General features: G+C 39.2%; 1 protein-coding gene across 2 annotated transcripts; it reads left to right on the top strand.

The window, feature by feature from the left end:
• The first annotated feature begins 259 nt into the window (after positions 1-259).
• On the top strand, positions 260-12,828 carry LOC110000496 (kinesin-like protein KIF2A). Of its 2 annotated transcripts, XM_065965460.1 has the most exons (21): positions 261-467; positions 1,372-1,466; positions 2,045-2,164; positions 2,636-2,690; positions 3,258-3,380; positions 4,639-4,739; positions 5,335-5,430; positions 6,132-6,186; positions 6,471-6,633; positions 7,077-7,167; positions 7,299-7,362; positions 7,448-7,539; positions 8,052-8,194; positions 8,554-8,758; positions 9,186-9,296; positions 9,392-9,459; positions 9,936-10,025; positions 10,389-10,533; positions 10,688-10,789; positions 11,275-11,410; positions 12,068-12,828. In XM_065965460.1, the coding sequence occupies exons 1-21, from the start codon at positions 407-409 to the stop codon at positions 12,151-12,153; spliced, it is 2,202 nt and encodes a 733-aa protein (XP_065821532.1). In that variant the 5' UTR covers positions 261-406; the 3' UTR covers positions 12,154-12,828. The 2 variants fall into 2 exon arrangements, with proteins under 2 accessions (XP_020511441.2, XP_065821532.1); XM_020655785.2 differs by lacking the exon at positions 9,936-10,025 and having other exon boundaries at positions 260-467.
• Positions 12,829-13,839: the final 1,011 nt, after the last annotated feature.

Below are 13,839 nucleotides of genomic sequence, written 5' to 3'. Positions count from 1 at the left end.
AAGTACAACTTTGTATCTTTTATCTCATATTTTCCACTTAATATCTTTTCATTTGCTTTTTTAAATACTAGTGAATGGGTTTTTCCTTCCTTATGTTTAATGATCTGGAGATCTAACTTGTGATTATGAATTTCATCCTAAAGCTATGCCCTACCTTGGGAAGTATAAATTTTCCCTTCTTTTTCTTTTTTTTTAATTCCACCACAAGATGCTCCTTATCACCAACCGCTCCAGGAGGGGGGGGGGGTGACACCACCCGCGCATGCGCACCTCGAAGCTTTCCTCTCCTCCTGCCTCTCCTGTGACTGTCCGTCAGTGACCTCAGTTTCTGCAGCAGCACACAACTTACACACAGAGACACAAGCTCGAGCACTCACACCGGGGAACACCGCACGAGGAGGAGAAGATGGCCGGTATTTTCGGGAAGATCTTCGTGGGAATTTACGTGGAGATAAAACGGAGCGACGGTACGTTGCTAGCTCCTCACAAACACAGACAGGACCGCACATACGCACCGCTCTCCATCCGGCGGGTCGCCTACCCGTGTGCCACTGCAGTAGCAGCTTAGCTAGCCGGCTACATCATCGTTTTAAACGGGATGTCGTGCAAAATAGAAAAAACCTTTTTAGTGTGAAGTGTAAGCACATTAAAACAACCAATTATTCCGTTATTAGTCATGCTGTCAGTCATGTAGACACACACCGAAGCAGCCGGGGAGGGGAGGGGGGGAGCAGGCAGGCAGGCAGGCGGGCGGGTCCGTCCACCTGTGCATGTGTCCGGCTTTAAAAAAAAAAAAAGGACACCTGCCGTGCCTCGCCATCTCTCCTGTAAATCATGGCTGAAACCCTTCAAGTCGGTGCTGCTGTGTGCTCCATCCCCCTGTACTGCATCATTCAGCAATGGCCTGTGATTCATGGGGCTGGAGGATGTTCTGCAAGCAGTGGGGCCTCTCCCCTCTTACTGCATCCACCCCATCTCTCTGACCCAAAATAAAAAATGTCGTTTCTCATCATACACACACACATGACTATTTTAATAAGACTGACTGTCTGCCGAGTGTGAAATTACAGCCAGCTAATGCATGTGTTGAAAGTTGTGTGTGACACAGTGAAAAGTCCTATCATCATCCATCATGAGCCACACCCATTAGCATCCAGTATCCTTATTTTATTGCTTAACTGCATAAATCTTTACATGGTATCTTGTTTTTTTTTTTGCTGTGGGAAATGATCTGGAAACGGCCTGCTCAGTTAACGGCTCATTAGATGAATTAATGCCCGCCTCTGATTTAAAGCAGCCTGCATAACTATTATAACTCTTAAGCAAGCAGTTGAGCAGGCCGTGCGTCTCTTTGACATCCTCTTTCTGCAGGACGGATACACCAGGCCATGGTCACGTCCCTGCACGAGGACAACGAGAGTGTGACAGTGGAGTGGATCGAGAATGGGGACACAAAAGGGAAAGAGGTAATCTCTGCTTGCTATTTCTGCCACCAACTTCCTTCATTATATTCTCATCGCTCCATATCAAAATGATCTTACATTTAAAAAAAGAAAACGTTACTGAAGTACTTACTACAGTAAGCCTACTCCACTTGTATTGGAGTACTTGTCAGTACATTTTATTGGCTTATGGTGTGTGTCAAAGACTTTCAAATATAACAATAAGTAAATTATATATGTATATATAGATAGATACATGCCTGATCTTGACATTCAAACCTTCACGCAGTTGAAAGTCGGTCTTCTTAGTTACTTGAGATGAGATGAGATGAGATTCAACTTTATTGTCATTACACATATACAAGTATAGAGTAACGAAATGAGGTTTGGCATCTCACCAGAAGTGCGAATAAGCAGAAAGTGCAAGAGTCTGTGCTATGTGTACTTAAGATGTAACAAACATTACTTAGATTTTGTAACCAGCGTTTTAACTTTTAGAACAAAACATGGATGTCTGGTGTCGCTTCCACTCTCTGTGTATTCAATAAAAGGAGTTCTTAAAAACAGAGGTGATGATAATCTCTGTCTTGTTTCTGCCTAAGATTGATCTGGAGAGCGTTTTTGCTCTGAATCCAGACATTGTTCCTGATGAAGAGATTCCACAAAGTCCTGAGGCTCCTCTTCCTCCCTCCAATGTCACCAAAACCAGCAAACTTCCAAAGGTCTGCAGCCATTTCTTTTGTATTTCCTCATTCAAGAGATGTTCATTTCTGCTGTAAAGAGCAGAGGCTGTTTGTTCCACTAAATTAATAAGTCACGGCTCTGATTTCAGGTTTGTATTGACTTTATTGAGGACATGAAATTCAAAGATTTGTTTGTGTGCATTCTCATTATTTTTCTCAGTGTTTTCACAAACTGAATCAGAAACATGATTTTATTTAACATGTATGTACTAATAAAAGTTGTCTCAAACAGATCTTGTTTTACATTTTATTTATTTGTGATCAAGCTGAGAGTAAAATTGATCATTGCAAATGTGAATATCATATATTCTTTTAAAGGAAAATAAACGGATAATAGCTTTTAGGCTGTTGAATCAAATGTTTCTTTGTCTAAAAAAGCTTTCCGCTTTCAACTCTGTGAAACGTTATGATTAGTTTAGTGTCACTCTTTTTGCTTTTTCCTTTTTTCAGACCAAACGGATTACAGCTATACCCAAACCTGAGAATGCTCCTCGGGAGAATAGAGGTATGTTTAGTTTAAGCCAGGATCTTGACATATCCTGACCTGGTGGCTGACATCAACTTATCTAAGACATATTTTTCACAAACTTTCTTATTTACATTCTTTTGGTGTAGAAAACGGTCACAGAGCTAACAAACGATGATCACTGCCAATGCTACTGCTCCAACTTCTGTGACCACAGGACAATTGATGCAGAAAAGCTTTTGACAATTGATGCAGAAAAGCCTTTCTCAGCCTACTTTTGATCTAACTGTCTTTTTTAAATGTTCTTTCCCTCACAAACAAATGTAGTCAGAGTAAGTCTTTTGGCAATGGCAAAATGCAAGTTTAAAGACCCTCTTAAGAATAAGAATAATTGTTTTATTTCAAGCTGGAGCCAAGAAATGTTTACAAAGCTTTAGGTTACTTTTGTAACCCCGGTTCTCTGAGTAGTACGAGCGAGATGTCTCACTAGGAGATACTTTGCCAATCTATGAGGGAGACATATTGGTAGTATTATTTATTTTGTAACTTTGCTGGAATGACCAAGTTGCACCAATGGATTAATATCTTAGTCTGTGTTTTTCTCAGCTGCAGCAGTGGGAACCACCCGGGCTCGTCCCAGTCAGCACAGCCAACCTGCAGAGCCCCCCCCTCCTGCAATCCCTGCCCAGTCCGCTGCACTCAACCAGACCCTGGCCCAGCAACAGAATGGTAACACTTACTCTTTAACCAGAGTCCTGCATGTCAGAGGTCATTCAAGTCGACAGATTTCAGAGTTCAATAATGTTGGAGGTACTTTCCATAGACAAGTGTGTGTGTGTGTGTGTGTGTGTGTGTGTGTGTGTGTGTGTGTGTGTGTGTGTGTGTGTGTGTGTGTGTGTGTGTGTGTGTGTGTGTGTGTGTGTGTGTGTGTGTGTGTGTGTGTGTGTTGTTATTGTCTAGTGGAGGCCAGCAGTACTGATGTCATGTTCCCACACAGCTGTGAGTGTGAGGCCTCAAAGGCTCTTTCACAGTCGCTCACTGGCTCTGCTTCTGGACTCCCTTGTCTTAGTTTTTTTTATCTGTGGACATGGAAGTGATCATTCATTTGCTATACTGTGTACACATTCTGTGCAGAAAATCCAGCTCTCAAATATATTTCTCTAAACATGACATGTGCTTAAAGCTGCGGAATCACTTCAAGTGAAAGTATTTTCTATATTATAAGCAACAATTTAAAAAAGACCCAAACAAACCTTGACTTGATCGTACTGACAAATAACATCTGTGCATCCCAAACCTGATTTCTTTTTTTTCTCAGTGACAGAGTTTCATCGTAAGTTTAAAAAATTGTCAAAAACTTGTATAAGAACATTTTGAATTCCTTTTTCATTAAAATATTAAATTAAATAGTGTTGTCTGCTACAGAATATCTGCAAATAGAAATAGTGTGCCAGTATAATCAAAAGAAATTATTTTAATTTATGGAAGTAAAATAGCTATTTTTGGGTCACATTTTTGCATACCATGATTTTTGTTATTTCTGATCATTTAAAGTAAAAGTAGCATTTAGTAAATGCTCGTTCAGATGGATTATTTGCTTATAACTTCGATACTGTTTGGTTTGATAATTGGTTAATGCCTCATATTTTGTAAAGGGATTTGAATGGTTGACAGTCAATACATCGAAGATCAATATTATTTGTATACATTTACACAAAAACACCTTTCTTACAGTTTGGCTGGCAAGCAGTCTGAGGAAAATAAAGATCATTGTGGGAGAACTTTCCCTGGAGAGTCAACTCTTCTAAATGTACATTGAACTGTTTGATGATGCTCTTCAGTTTTGTAGTAGCACTATGCTGCACCTTTAAGCACCTAGATTTCATCTTGAGGATATATTGATGTCAAATTTGAAGAACACAAACATAGACTTGTCATAGTTTTCTTCTCCTTAATTTATTAGCTTTTTTCTCTTTCTATTTTCTAGCACGGCGGAAATCAAACTGTGTGAAGGAAGTGGAGAAACTGCAGGAGAAACGTGAGAAGAGGCGACTTCAGCAACAAGAACTTAGAGAGAAGAGGGCACAAGTGAGGACGAAAACACACACATTAGAAGCACACACACGCGCACACACACACACACACACACACACACACACACACACACACACACACACACACACACTAACTATGTTCTCTAACAGTGGATAACTACGGTCAAAATTGATGTTCACGTAGTTAGCTTTCTGAAATGTACAGTTATCATTCTTATGTCATTATGTGTTGTCAAGCCGAAGTAACTCAAACAAGGGACCAGAAATAGAAATGTGTTATTGTTAGTTATTGTCATGCGTTTGTGTACATGTGTTGCAGAAAAGAGACAGTGCTTCCAGTTTAATTTCTTGTCAGTTATCATCAAAACAAGACTTAATGTGGCCACAGGTGTTAGGCCTCCTTTGAGATTCTGGTCTCCTGCAGAACTTTAGTAGCACCATTTACAACTTTGACATTTAAAGGCAACGTGTTGATATTAAAACCCGTTTTTCTATTTCCTGCACAGTAAGTGCAAGTGTTTCTTTCTGCTGTGACTTTATGGATATTTAAAATATACAAAATGCACAACTGGTTTTGACTGTTTGGAAGTCCATTTCTTCTAATGATGTTCTTGTTTGATCCTTTTCAGGAGGTGGATGTTCAGCTACCAAACTATGAAATCATGTGTATGATCAGAGACTTCAGGGCCAGTCTGGACTATCGGCCTCTAACCAGTAACGATCTGGTAAGCTCGGTTTAGAGATCCAGTCTGCAGTTCTTTTAGCTTCCATACATTGCTTATTAATATAGACAATGGTCTATTCTGAAGGGGTGGTTCAGATAATTGAGTAAAGCTTTAGGAACTTCTGATTTCTGGCTGTTATATATTAGAGAAGTTGTGACTTGTATGTTATTTAAAGAGAGTCCTTTAGAAAACTATTTTTGGCTTTTCATAGCAGAAATGACACAGCTTTGTTGATCTGTTGTGGAGGACAATATCATTGACTAAAACAAGCTCTTCCATCACTTTAGAGAGTGTTCTCCGAGCTATAGCTCCTTAAAACCCACCACTTCATTCTAATGCATGCTGTGCAGCCAAACATTGTTGAAACGCTCGGAGCCATTTTTCCCCGTTTCAAAATAAGCCCCATGTGTCAGGTTGAATTTGAAGGAAGTGTGTATAAAATGATGCACAAAAACACCATGAGCAGCTCAAGAAAATATTTGTTTTGCCGTGTGTATAAAATGATAGAGCTTTAATGAAGAGTTTAAAGATGCTGGTGCAGTGTATATATGGAACTGTTGGAGGAGAATTTTCCAGACCTGAAGGTCACTTGAAGGGAAATCAAAGGGAGAAGTTGCATATATGTAAGTGTTAAAGTCTAAACAAAGGCTCGGAATAAAACATCACCTTCAATCTGTTGTTCAAATCTGTTGATCTTTCAGATTGAGGAGCACAGGATATGTGTGTGTGTGCGTGCACGCCCCCTTAATAAAAAAGGTAAGTCTCGTCTTTGACCACTGGCTTTGTCATAGAGAACATTAATATTTGCAAAATCTATGATTTTTTACCTCCACCTAGTGGGTTATGCTGCTTTATGTCTGTCATCACATCTTCTACCTACAGAGAAGCAGAGAGTGTAATTGTGTCTTTCATGAACATCCTATGCTATTTTACCACCTCTAAAATGTTCCTCTGAACATTCAGCATCAGTCATTTTTTGTAGTGTAAATGTACAAAGAAACATGAAATAGAAAAGAAAAGCGTTTTTCTCGTCTCTTCAGAGTTGTCAGTGAAGGATTTGGATGTGATCACCATTCCCAGTAAGGACGTCGTGATGGTTCATGAGCCCAAACAAAAAGTCGACTTGACGCGCTACCTGGAGAACCAAACTTTCCGCTTCGACTACGCCTTCGATGAGAACTCGACCAATGAAATGGTTTACAGGTAATATGTTTGACAAATGGAAGCCTGATAAGAACCAATAATTTGTCAAATATTTAGATAACTCTTAAAGCCCAGGCACACTCAATGCAACAACACGGCCAATGCTACTCCGAATGAACCATCCGTCCATCCTGGAGCAGATCACAGCTGTCATTGGTCGAGAGACCATGGTACACCCAGGACTCTTCGACAGCCAATCACAGGGCTGGCATATACAGACAGAGAATCTAACCCAAAATTGTTAGGTCCCATAGTGCAATTCTAAATTAAAATAAAGGTTAAAGGAGAGAACATAAGTGTTTGTTTCTTGTTTATTTTTCTTAAATTATGCTGCTATGCAGCAGTTTTTGATGAGATTGTTTATTCCATAATTCTTCATTTATGATTTTAATTTTGAAGACTTCAGTATATTTCTGCCTCCTAACAGACTTTTCTTCTCACAGGTTCACTGCTCAGCCGCTGGTTGAGACCATTTTTGAGCGGGGAATGGCGACCTGCTTTGCATACGGACAAACTGGAAGTGGGAAAACACATGTGAGTGCTTTGACTTTGAATCAAAATGAACTCAAGATTTTTAAGCTTACCTCGCTTCTTGTTGTGTCCATGGACTGTATAAAGATCTTTATATTATTTACAGTCTATGGTTAACTCATTTCTCCTTTCAGACAATGGGAGGGGACTTTTCTGGAAAGAACCAGGACTGCTCTAAAGGGATCTATGCACTGTCTGGTTAGTTTGTCTGATAATACTCTAAATTCACGACTAGTTTACTCTTCTTTGTTAAACATAATTCTGTTTTTCTTTCTTTGTGCAGCCAGAGATGTTTTTCTCATGATAAAGAAGCCAATTTACAAGAAGCTGGATCTCCAAATCTATGCCACATTTTTTGAGATTTACAGTGGAAAGGCAAGTTTCTTTTAGAGTGCCAAAGTTTACATCAGAGTCTACTTTAGATGTATATTTACTATTATATCATGTTGCTGCATAGACGTATATATTAAATAACTGAATAGAAAACAATCAGTACTATTTTCTGTATTTCTAATATGTCCTTTGTTTAATACCACTATGGAAAAAATATAATAGAAATTTAAATTTATTTCTAATGTTATTTACTATTATGTAGTAAGGACAATTGACCACTCCTGGTCATGCCATATAGTTGATGATTGGTATGTTGAATAGCCCTCTAGTGGACAATATGTATAACAACCACATTCTCATTGCCGTATTCAGCTTTACTATGTACCAGAACACAGGAACATTTCTGGTGCATAATTAAATGAGCTGCACCTGTAGTCTCGTATTTTATGCATTTTTGCAGTGTTGCAGACTTTTTGTTCAAATGGAGCACGGATGAACAGAAATGAAGCAGGTGAGGTTCAACATACTGAGCCTTTTTGTGTTTGTATATAAAGGTGTTCGACCTTCTTAACCGTAAAACCAAGTTACGGGTGCTGGAGGACGGGAAGCAGCAGGTTCAGGTGGTCGGGCTGCAGGAGAGGGAGGTGAAATGCACAGAGGATGTCCTTAAACTCATTGAAGTGGGCAACAGCTGCAGGTAATCTTAAATATTCAGATATTTTACTTTAGTAAAGTACGAATACTTAATTCCAAAAAAATCAAAGTGTTTCAATTAGGCTGAGAGGGATGATAAATACTTCACTTTATTCTAAAGTTTTTAGTAAATACAGTTGTTATTCTAATTAAGTGAAGGAAAGAGTCAAATATTTGCTACTGAAATGTGGTGAAACATTACACCAGTAAATATAATTACTCATTCTACACCACTCTATTGAAGCAGATTAAGTTTAAGTAAATTAGCAGAAAGATCCAAAGTTTGAATGTAAACAAATGTGATTATTATCAGAGAAGTTTGCATTGCTTTTCAGAATTAAGTTTAATGGTTTTTTTCTTGAGGACTTCTGGTCAAACCTCAGCGAACGCTCACTCCTCTCGGAGCCACGCCGTCTTCCAGATCATCCTGCGTCGACGGGGGAAGATGCACGGAAAGTTCTCCCTCATCGACCTTGCGGGGAACGAGAGAGGAGCGGACACATCTAGCGCTGACCGTCAGACTCGCCTAGAAGGAGCTGAGATCAACAAAAGTCTGCTGGCACTAAAGGTCTGTCCCTCACTACTTAAAAAAAGATCCTGTGCATTATTGACATTACTGTGAAGGTACAAAAGTTTCATGTGTAATTGTTTACCCATAGGCTCAGTACACATTATGAACTGATAGTGTGTGTGTGTGTGTGTGTGTGTGTGTGTGTGTGTGTGTGTGTGTGTGTGTGTGTGTGTGTGTGTGTGTGTGTGTGTGTGTGTGTGTGTGTGTCACTGCAGTAGACTACAGATCGATGCATACCCATCTGCAGCCACTTATCCTTAGATAAATTGCTTCAAAAATGAAAGAAATGGTGATAAATATGCACCTAACATCTTCAAGTAGCTTTTTGTTTACTGAAACAGTTCAAAACAAAACACTTTTTTTTTTTTTTTAATGCTTTATGTAAACAAAATGTTAACCATTAAGAGTCCCTGTCTTCATGCAGGAGTGTATTCGGGCCCTTGGGAGAAACAAACCTCATACCCCGTTTAGAGCCAGCAAGTTAACCCAGGTGCTAAGGGACTCGTTCATCGGAGAAAACTCCAGAACTTGCATGGTAAGACGTCAGTGCCGCAGTCTGTATATTACTGCACTTCCAGTGGACGGATATTTTAATGTGATGTAAATGTAACTCCCCGTCTCTCTACACAGATTGCAACAATCTCTCCTGGAATGGCTTCATGTGAAAACACCCTGAACACGCTGAGATATGCCAACAGGTAAAACACATGATTCTGAACTGATATTTAAAAAAAATAAAAAAAAAAAGACCTTTGAAGATGAGAAATCACTCACTAACACTCTTTAAAACTCCAACTTTTTTAACTAAAAAGGAACTATTGTTGGCAAAAGCTGTCTTCTCTCGCCTCTTGTTTTGTTATAAACATTCCTCTTGACATTCCTCTAGGAGTTTCTCTCCATGTGATCTGTTGTGAATATAAAACATAAAGTAGTGCATTTGTTTTTCTAGAAATTAACAGTATCAGTTTTCTATAACTTTACATCTCCAATCTTTGAGTTCGCCTAAGTACGGTAAATCTTGTTTACCTTTGAGTCTGTGTCTTCTTTCTCCTCGCATGCTCACTCATAATAAATTTACATGAAATGTTTTCTACATTGTAATGACCCTTTCCTGTCTTCTTCTTCTTCTTCTGTGGCTCGTGTTTTTCCATGCCTCTTGCCGCCATGTTTCCAGAGTAAAGGAGTTTGGGATCAGTCCCTCAGACATTCCCTTCTCTCAGAGCGGGGGTGGAGGGGGCCGCTCTGAGCTCTCTCCCACTTTTGAGTATGATCACTTTATATTATGCCTGTTGTTAGTCCTCTCCATAGCTGACCCTACAGCTAGTTCTTTCCCGTTTAACATCCCCCTCATAGACCATTAATAGGCTTTTTTTTGTTGCTTCTTGTCAACGTGTTAGTTACCATTAAGTCTTATAGAGCCACCAAACTCCAGACCTGGGCCACCAAATGGATCTAGCATATTTTAAGATAATAATTCACATTGGACCCAAGAGTCTGCATGCTGAACATATGTTACAAAGAATATATCTGTTATTTCCATACTCAAAGCTACAAGCTAATACACAGTACTACTCATCAGATACCTCAGCAGTTATTATTTCACAAGAGGGTTTTAATGTGTTTCCAGGGTGAAGGAGCTGACGGTGGACCCTACAGCAGCAATGGACATCCGTCAGGGAGGACACATCGACCAGCTGGAGGTGCTGGAGGCTCAGTGGGGTGTCGGAAGTTCTCCTCAGAGGGACGACCTGAAGCTGCTCTGTGAACAAAACGTAAGACAGACTCTTGTTTTTTGTTTTCACTCAGGTAAATGAGTGTAGACAGAATTTATTATGCATGACCAAAGCCATCTTAAAGTTTTAGGATTCCACACTGTAGACTGTCCTGTCCCACGGTCTTAACTCCGTCCTGCTTGTGCTTCTGTAGGAGGAGGAGGTTTCCCCACAGCTCTTCACTTTCCATGAGGCAGTCTCTCAGCTGGTGGAGATGGAGGAGCAGGTTCTGGAGGACCACAGGGCGGTGTTTCAGGTACACTAAAACTCTGATTAATAAAAGTACTTTTTCACAATAACATCACTGGTCTCATAGCCTTGATTCATCTTAACTTGTCACAGGAAAGCATGAAAAATAGCAGCTGAACAAATGAAGTCGTCTTAGTGTCTGCACGGTGCAGAGCAGAACAGAACTATGTGAACACGCACAGGATCTAAGAAAATATAGCCAGATGCAGTTGATGTGTTTCTTAACAGTAAACTACTTTAGTACAATCAAGACAGGAATACATAATGTAAACCACTATAGTTTTAAATTAGGATTTTGTTTAGGATTTAAATCAAAGATATGACATGTAGTGCAGATGTGACGAAGCAGAAGTTGAATAACCACACATAGCATTGTATTGATTTGAAACCTGCATTGTGATGCTTATTGCATCACAAGATTTAGCCAATACACAGACCAAAAGTGATTGACAAGCACACTGACACTGAAAGGGTGAAACTTCTTCTTCACAGGAGTCAATCCGCTGGCTTGAAGACGAGAAGGTTCTCCTGGAAATGACGGAGGAGGTGGACTATGATGTCGAGTCATTTGCAACTCAATTAGAACAAATCCTGGACCAGAAGATCGACATTCTCACTGAGCTAAGAGGTAATGTACATCACCAGACAAAATATAGAAATCCCTTTTTTAAGCTCAACATTATTAAAGATGCAGGAGCAAGCCCCTAATGAGATACATGATTTATTCTGGTGGGTGGATGATTTATGAGGAAACAGATGATCTCAGGCAAAAAGCACACATGACAATTGCCTATTTATCCAGCTAGAAATTAAAAAAACAAATACAAATAAATAAGTTACATGACTTTGAGTTCAGGCCGTAAAGTGTTTGAAGTTTTTCGCTTGATTAAGGGTTGAATATGGGTTGACTGCGGGCCTTTTTAGAAATGCCTGTCCAAATAAGTCCATAGAGGCCTCTTTGAAAAGTCTGTGCTTTCTCTACTCCAATATAGTTATTTAACATTTTTAACTTACTACTTTCCTCTCCCCGGCCACCAGACCCCAAAAATACATTTAAAGGATATCTCTTTCTGTAAAAGTCAAGTCATGTCTACTTTATGCCTTACTATTTGTAAGGAACATTCAAGTAAAAGGAACCTCTTTCTGAGTGACAAAAGGTCGTCACATGGACATAAATGAAGCTGCCATGTTGAGTATTTCAGGTCTGAAGCGTATAATCAGCCTAATCAAACTGATTTCTGCCTTGATATTTCAGTTTCTTATCCCGTTTTGTCTCTTCTTTCAGATAAAGTCAAGTCTTTCCGCTCTGCACTGCAGGAAGAGGAGCAAGCTAGCCAACAGATAACCCCGAAGAGGCCTCGAGCACTATAGACACACACACATGAATATCTGTTGTCTCACTGTAATATTGACTGGAGAAAGGTCACTGATGACGAAAGAGCTGAAAGAAAGAGCTCGCCTGTGATTTTATGACTTACTGTCTTCTCTGTTCGTTTGGTCTCTCTCCCACCTTCTTTTTGCTGTACAGGCTGACATCGCTTCCCATCATGCATCCGTCCACTCGTTAAACCAAAGAGCAGACCGTCTTTGCTCTTCATCCTCCTGTGAAGTCTATTTTCAAGGTTTTGTATGTGTGATGAGTCACAAGTGCTTAATTTTAAACAAAAAAAAAAGTTGATATTTATTTGTTTGAAATACATTTTTATAGAGTCAAATCAGCTTATCCTCACTTTGGCCAATTTTATAAACAACTTTTGCCATTTTGTGCAATATTTGAAACGATTTTCCTCCTGTTCTTCCCTTTGTTCCAGCGAAGGGGGAACAAACATATCAAGTTTGTGTGTAAAATAAGCCACTGTGTGTTTTTGTTGATACTGTATGTAATATATATTGTATGTTTGATCAAGAGGAGGGTCTAAAAGACAAAACTAATCATGCATTACATGAAGTGACCTGCTGTGGGCACAATAATCAAAAGTAGACAACTGAATTCAACTGTTGCAGATCCATTCATTTGCCAAAAATAAAGCAAAGATACTTCTTGTTGCTCTTCTTGTATTAATTTATTCTGAAAAAAGATTTTGAAATGTAAGAGTTGTAAGTGAAGTGGGCTGTATTCTGTTAATGGGGACACTTTAATATCATATTTACAGATATTTGATAAGACTTCTTGAATTCAGCTCTTAATCAATGTTGTTCTTATCAGTTGTGGTAACTGAGTGCTAACTTGCTGAACAGTTTTGACAAAAGTTTGTGCCTTGAATATATCAAATATTACTTTTCAATGTAGCTGAAATCGACAACTCTCATGAAAAGACTAATATCAAGTATGTGCTAATTTGTAAAAAGAAAAAAAAGATGACACTGAAGAAAATGGGATTCATCCTCAGGATCCTAAACATTTGTTTTTTTAATGTCATGGAAATCAATAGTTGGAGCACAGATATTTGGCTATGAGCAGGACATCAACCTGCTCGTGTCAATGTAGGGAAAGCCAGCAGAGTGATGATGTCAAAAGAATTACCACTCATGGCACCACTTATTTATTTAAAACTAGAATCCATCAATCCAGTTATTGCTGAGAGATTTAAAAGTTAACTAACATGCTGGTTGAAATAGAAGATAAGTCAGGATGATTCATCCCGTTGGGAACATGCAGTTATGTATAATATCTCGAAGCAATCCATAATGGTTGCAGAATCGTTAAACAGAAAATATTCTACTGCTGATAGAAGAAGATGAAAGTCAGCTAATTACAGTATTTGGGATAAATCATCTAGGGGGCCATGGGTTTATGGAGGGGGGAGGGGGGGGGGGCTTGGAAATGCATTGAATTGTGGAGAATAGTTACAAGAAATGTAATGTGTAAACTTGCCTAATGGTAGTTCAAAAGTCCAGGTATCGCTAGAATCAGTTGGATTCTTCAATAAGATATTCAAGGTGGAACTAACGACAAGGTCAGGGAATCAAAGAAGTTGTGGATTCATCTAATGGGGATCTTCAATATTTTTCAGCTGGTTTCATACATTTCTGCTGGTAACAATATGGGAAAAGTCT

Source organism: Labrus bergylta, chromosome 17, assembly GCF_963930695.1.
Source record: "Labrus bergylta chromosome 17, fLabBer1.1, whole genome shotgun sequence".
Classification (NCBI taxonomy): Eukaryota; Metazoa; Chordata; class Actinopteri; order Labriformes; family Labridae; genus Labrus; species Labrus bergylta.
The sequence above is the reverse complement of the archived record's forward strand: the minus strand, read 5'-3'. Positions and strand labels throughout refer to the sequence as shown.

What these genes read in the sequence shown, in the direction of transcription:
- LOC110000496 (XM_065965460.1), top strand. Translation starts at nt 407, where the DNA reads ATGGCCGGTATTTTCGGGAAGATCTTCGTGGGAATTTACGTGGAGATA. An exon ending in GGAGATAAAACGGAGCGACG is followed by an intron (nt 468 to 1,371) that starts GTACGTTGCTAG and finishes CTCTTTCTGCAG; the next exon opens with GACGGATACACCAGGCCATG. An exon ending in ACCACAGGGCGGTGTTTCAG is followed by an intron (nt 10,790 to 11,274) that starts GTACACTAAAAC and finishes TCTTCTTCACAG; the next exon opens with GAGTCAATCCGCTGGCTTGA.